The sequence below is a fragment of the Sinocyclocheilus rhinocerous genome, unplaced genomic scaffold, assembly GCF_001515625.1.
Source record: "Sinocyclocheilus rhinocerous isolate Xijiao unplaced genomic scaffold, SAMN03320098_v1.1 scaffold345, whole genome shotgun sequence".
Classification (NCBI taxonomy): Eukaryota; Metazoa; Chordata; class Actinopteri; order Cypriniformes; family Cyprinidae; genus Sinocyclocheilus; species Sinocyclocheilus rhinocerous.
In genome coordinates this window covers 812,946-819,674 of record NW_015630020.1, presented here as the reverse complement: position 1 = coordinate 819,674, position 6,729 = coordinate 812,946, and the positions used below count along the sequence as shown (strand labels likewise).

The window sequence follows — 6,729 nt, the reverse complement described above, 5'->3', positions numbered from 1 at the left end:
GTCTGTCTGTCTGTCTGTCTGTCTGTCTGTCTGTCTATCTATCTATCTAGTATGTGTAAGAATAATAGGCAATGTGGGCTGGCAGAAATATATTTAAAAGCTCATGAAAGCAAGCGGTGTTGCCTTCATACATAAAAAAGGGCTTTCAATGCAGTAAGATAATGAGTAAACAGATTCTGCAGTCTGTTCTTAGCTCTCAGAATGATCTCCTGGACAGCAAGCCAGAGCAACATGTGGCCCTTGTTAAAAAAATATATCTAAATGAAACACAATAGCGGGAAAAATGAAGCTGCTGCTCTTTGAAGTGAGTGTGAATCTGAACTCTGCAGCTAATTATCCACAGACAAACTGAAAGGCCCTGTTTATTTATCTGAGAAAGAACGGTGTCCTGCGATGAAGAGGCATGTGCTCCTCTCAGGGAGAGGCCATGAAGCACAGCTCAAAACTACTCAGATACAAACTATATAATAATATTAACATTTGCATTATTCAAGTAGCCTAAGGAATTTAATTATTAGACCAATACAAATTGCCCAAACTGGTATTTCTCCATATTTTAAGTTTCATGATTTCTAAAACATTTTTTTTTTATGAATAACGTCATGCATAGACTTCTGTGTTCAATTTATGATGACAAATTGTATAACAGAGTTTTGAATCAGTTTACAGAAATTGACAGTTTGAACTGATTCACATTCTGTAAGTAATTTACCAACTCTACAAGCATTTTTGCTACTGAAATCACAGATGTTATTAAAGCATTATTTAAGCATTTAACAACATTACAATAGTGAAAGACGACTTCCCTTACTGATCACGTCTCTTGCGCGGCGGGATGTTGGATTCATGAAAAATAATCACGTTAAGTAGTTTGTATTCACCAAAACTGATTTTCTGAAGTGAAAACACGGACGGAATTGGCGTTAGCGAGAGCGCCGCTTGCTGTGAGGCGGGAGCGACAAGATGGCAGAGGATTGCGCAGCCTTCCTCGAACAGTTATGTTCACAATTTCTGATTTACTTAACGCATACTGCGTAAGGGGGGCTGTGATTGGATGATGATAGGTATCGGTGATCATTCTCAAGTGATCAGCACTGCTGCTGTTGTATCAGTGGTTAGATCAGCGTAGCAGTCAAAAAACGGGACAAGGGAAGTCACGTATGGGACAAATCAATCTGGCCTAAAATACGGGATGTCCCGGCTAAAACGGGACAGTTGGCAACCCTAACTGTAGTACTCTCTCTGGAATTGAGAAGAAATTACAGCAATGTACAATTTAAAAGAAAGGGTGAATTCCAAATGTTGCTTTTACACATTTGAAGGGCACTTTTGGAAGGGGACACTATTTGTATATGGCCATTCCAAACAAAAAGTGAACAACTGAATCCCTTCACGAAGGGCCCTTCTAGAAGTGTAACCATTGTGAGTACTTGCAGATTCATTTTATGGGACAATTTATGAACAGAATAATCCAAGTTGTTTTGTTTTGCTGTGATATATTACACACATTATCATCATGCAAATTTCATAGTTAAGAAATGTGTTCAGTAGTAGATGCGTTAGATAAATGTGACTATACCTGCTGTGTCCAAAGAAGAGATGGTTTTATAAAGAGGAAACACACATTAATTACTCACCCTCATGTTGTTCCAAACCCGTAAAGCCCCATTCACACTGCCAGCGACTTTTTCGCTGTATGTCGCTAGACTCCGTACTGTGAAGACACTTGTGGGCGTTCCTACTGCTGTAGCTCTAATGTTATTGGTAGACTGCACGTCTGGACATATCTGGACATATAAAATGCAATCACAAACTGTATATTGCCGGTAAAACTAAGATATCATTCTATTATGACTAGGAATTAGACTTAAAAGAAATAAAAGTACCATTCTGCTGTTGGAGAGTGTTATGTAAACTACAGCAGTGCTCGTGCTTTAAATCATTAACCGGTGCTAAACTGCTCACTGCATCATGTAATTAACAACTCGAACCATCAATGTATGAATCAAACTCACTTAGACAGCCAACGGTTTCTTTTCTACGCATCATTTTTTATATATCCATGTATGTGGTTACAGTAAAATCATACAAAACAGTGAAATCGCTCAGAAAATCTATCCTGTCTTGCCTGCACTCGAGACAGTGACGTGTGAGCGCCACTGACAGATTCTTCACTCTTATTGGTTGTTGCTCGCGAAATTCGCTGTTCATTTGCAAAAAGTTAAACATTTCTTAACTTTTGTCGTTTGACTCGCAACGCTTGACACGCCCACATTCTGTCGCCAACGGTCACTGTCGCTCGTGTCGCCGGAAGTCGCCAGCTCTCCATTGAAAATGAATGGGAGCATGTCGCTTTGTCGCTGTGTGTCGCTGGCAGTGTGAACGGGGCTTAAGACCTTTGTTCATCTTTGGAACACAAGTTAAGATATTTTTGATGAAATCCGAGATCTTTCTGACCCTGCATAGACAGCAGTGCAACTACCACATTCAAGGCCAAGAAAGGTGGTAAGGATATCATTAAAATAACTTTATTCAACAATTCTTCTCTTCCGTGTCAGTCTTCGATGCGCATTCACAAGAGTACCACGACACATGCGCGAATGAATTCGTTATTTTTGTTTTCTTTGCACACAAAAAGTATTCTCGTAGCTTCATAAAATTAAGGTTTATCCACTGATGTCACATGGACTATTTTGACAATGTCCTTGCTACGTTTCTGGGTCTTGAACGTGGCAGTTGCATTGCTGTCTCTGGAGGGTCAGAAAGCTCTCGGATTTAATCAAAAATATCTTTATTTGTGTTCCGAAGATAAACAAAGATTTTACGGGTTTGGGACGACATGAGGGTGAGAAATTAATGACAGAATTTTCATTTTTGGGTGAATTATCCCTTTAACAGTAATAATAAGGAATTCCCATTGTTAGAACAGCTCATGTGGTGATGGATGCCACATTGCATTGTCATGGTAACATTTCAGGTGAAGATAATGAGGGAATTATGTTGTCTTTCATTGCTCCCTTTGCCAAGTGCGATCCAAATGGCTACATTGACACGCAAGTGCCCTGCTTCCTCCAAGGTGCCCACTTCATGGGTTCTGCCTTTCAGAGTGAGTAGGGCATAAGGATGCTCACTTCCGATTGGAATTTGCCCACTATACAAGAGGTCATCACAAAAAGGAAAACAGTTTATGCTGTTCATTGGCATATATGCTGAGTTCAGAATGCCTCAGATTAACAACAGCCAACCAAAAGAGTCTCCCCAGCTCACCTACAAACAGGAATACACATGCACACTTTAGCCTCAATGTAACAAGCTACTCCAACATTTCAGTTGCTGAGGAAGAATCATCGCGTGCTATTCATCCAGTGCCTACGTGTCCCTCTAAATGGATCGGACAGTAAGTCACTCAAATACTATCAGTACTTCTAATCTTGTCACATGTGACCAATGCACACTAATTACAGTGGTGATGCACACCCTTTGGGTTCTCTTATAGACACAGCTGCAAGGCAACTCTACAACTCAACAAATTAGCTCTTAGCCTAAAGTCAGGTCAACTGCTCTTACAAGAGACCCTACAAGAGACTTGGGGTCAATCCACCAAAAGTCTTAATCGTCACTTACTGCCGCTGAGCCAGAATTGCTACAAATAGGGTTAGTTACAAGCACAGAACATTGATTTCCTCTTCACGGCAACTGTCAAATGAGCTGATTGCTCTTTGATAAAGTACATCAGATTGACTTGGGGGAAAAGTCTGTCTGGATGGGTTTTACAACTGGAAGCTCCTGTCTTCCCATGAATTGGTGAGGAATAAAAATTAGCAAACTACTGACATCAATAATTTGGCTTGATCATCGTTCATCATGTAAAAATCACCTCTAAGGGAAGAAGGAATGCTTGTGTCCATAGCTTTAAAGTTTCTACAAGAGGCTTGACCAAGGATAAGGATTGTTCAATTACAATTCTGGGCGATAAAAATCTTTACAACTTTGTGTGGAGTTAGGATAAACATTAGGATCAGTCAGGTTTACCTGGCCTGTCTGAGGGCCAGGTAAATTCTTTGATACAATCTTCTACCCTGATCTCTACTACCCTTGCAATAGATTTGGTTAGCTTACATTTAGCAGAAGTACAGTATCATGCCCATTAAATGTGCCCCCTGTAGTATTTCAGCAAAGTGGATTTTTAAAAAATTGCGTATTTGATGATAAAATGTATGATTATTATACAAGTTATATAAGTTATTAAAAGTTCTTCTAAAATAAAGTGGCAGAAATTACCCTTGTAGACATGTCTAAATGTGTTATTTGTGAATTGTGCATACTAATATAATATATGCAGACCACTAACGCATGATGTAACTTCCAATTCTTGTGAAATAAGACAACAATGGTTCGGTCTGAATACTACCCAGAGATACCCCAGAGCCAGGCAATACCAGCAAGTAAAAGAGGAAACTGATGCTAAAGTAACTAACCAATTACAAAGTAAGATAAAGGATTAGAGTCCTCAGCTCATCTGCAAATGGGATCAGCGCTGATTAGTGGGTTTTAGGATGACGTAGAGGAACTTGATTCTACAATCACACAGCTCCTTAGCCGGCCACCCTCTTTTGCAGGGAAGGGAACAATCAGGAAAAGCCACATAGCCCTCCAGCTGGTCCATTTGGGTGGATTTATGTGAAATCCCAGAGGAAAAGGCCTCTGGTTGCCAACAGTATGGACTTTCTTGAATTGTTGGTGGTCAGAATGGATATGGAAAGGGGAATTCTTGCTACTGCACGTTCCACGCTTGATGACGGATTACTAAACTAAGCTTCTGGACTACAACGCTTCTGTTTATGGTCTTCAAGAATTTCAACAAGGGAAAGACAAGTTGAATCGCAGGACAACTTGAATCGTACCTTTGAAACTAATTAATCATACTAAAGAAGAATAACTCTGAATATATTGTTTTGACTCATTAATCACCGAGAACAAAAACATGGCTTTGATGCCTATAAAATTTGACTTGGCCAAGCGGGTCAAGCTGGCCCAAGGACTATGGTTCCTGTACTGGCTCTCTGTCATGGCTGGGATCCTCATCTTCAGCATGGGGATTTTCTTCAAGATCGAGCTGCGCAAAAGAAGCGAGATGATGGATAACAACGAGAGCCATTTTGTGCCCAACCTGCTCATTCTGGTGGGACTTGTGGCCTGTGTTATCAACGCTTTTGGGGGAAAAGTGTGCCATGACTCCCTTGACGCAATCAAGTTCACCAAGTGGAAACCAATGTTGAAGACCTACATGAGTGGATGTGTGGTTTTCTGCATCGCCCTTTTTGTCACGGCTCTGCTGTGTTTCTTGATGCAGATCTCTCTGCATTTCGCCCTGGCTGAAGGCCTGAAGAATGGAATGAAGTACTACAAAGATACAGACACGCCAGGACGATGCTTCATGAAGAGAACCCTAGATATGACCCAGATTGAGTTCCGCTGCTGTGGCAACAACAACTACAAGGACTGGTTTGAGATCCAGTGGATAAGCAACCGCTACCTGGACTTTAGAAATGATGAGGTTAAAGTGTGAGTACTGACTTTAGTACTGAGTACTAGTGGAAATGTGTATAAGAGGTGGGATCTAAGTGGAAGAGATTCTGGATAATGTATATACATTTTTATATACATCTGTTGGCTGTTGGAAATTGAAATTGAATTGAATTGATTCATTATCATAGCAAAATGTGTAAAATATTAACTGTTACCATAGATGTAGTCAAATTCAAAAGGTATCAGTCATTGAACATTATTAGGATGAAGTAATGAAGCCTGATATTCACTGGGTTTTGAGGAAGTTTAAGCTTGTTTAAGAAAGTAAAGCACCTAAACGGATAGAGATCAGTTGATGCATATTTTACTCTGCTCTTCAGGAAGTGTAGCCCAAAAGACACTTTATTATGCAATCATTTGATGATAACCAAGAAATAAAATAACACAAATGTTCTAATGAAACGATGTTTTCAAAGTCTCAAAGCAGACCCCCTGAAAACTGTTGTTGAATGCAAGTGGAATCAAATTTCAGAGTTTGTTTTGAGAGATTCCTAAGTAAATAATTGGCTGGTGGGTTTTATAAAGAGGGAATGGGTTAAAGGGGGCACATGGGTCCATGGATTAGATAACCTGTCAGGATCCTATTCCCAAGTCCTTTAAAGCTTACCTTCCACACCAACCATAACATTGTGCAATCTATTACCTTCCATGGAGTTGGCCTCAATGTTTACCGCCCATCTAATTTAAAAGAGGTGACCTTCTTATTATCAGAATGGAGTCCTCAGCTCTCAAAGTTGAGTCTCAAAGTTAATATGGATATACAAATTTGTTGAGTTATGTTTCTAAGACTACCATTTCTGAAATCTTAATTGCCACAACCAAGAATATGCCCCAGTCATTATAATTAAAATATCTGTCTGACAGTTCAATCTTTGCAATTTCTTAGTCGTGTCCAGAGCAACGTGGAAGGCAAATACTTGATGGAAAGCGTTCCCTTCAGCTGTTGCAACCCTGGCTCTCCTCGCCCTTGTATCCAACATCACCTGACCAACAACTCCGCTCACTACAGCTACGACCACCACACTGAGGACCTAAACATCTGGACCAGGGGCTGCCGTGAGGCCCTGGTGTCCTACTATGGGGGCATGATGAACAGTATTGGTGCTTTTGTGCTGCTGTTCATTATTATGCAGGTGGGTG

The 6,729-nt window shown here is 40.3% G+C and overlaps 1 protein-coding gene across 5 annotated transcripts in view; it reads left to right on the top strand.

The window, feature by feature from the left end:
- Window positions 1–4,572: 4,572 nt before the first annotated feature.
- Window positions 4,573–6,729, top strand: part of LOC107739477 (peripherin-2-like) — a 6,528-nt gene continuing 4,371 nt past the window's right edge. For 3 of the 5 annotated variants that reach the window (XM_016551600.1, XM_016551602.1, XM_016551604.1), the window contains exons 1-2: window positions 4,573–5,565; window positions 6,476–6,722. In XM_016551600.1, coding sequence (XP_016407086.1) covers window positions 4,985–5,565; window positions 6,476–6,722 — 828 coding nt within the window. In that variant the 5' untranslated portion in view covers window positions 4,573–4,984. The remainder of the gene's footprint in view (window positions 5,566–6,475; window positions 6,723–6,729) is intronic. The other 2 variants (XM_016551603.1, XM_016551605.1) reach the window with 1 other exon arrangement.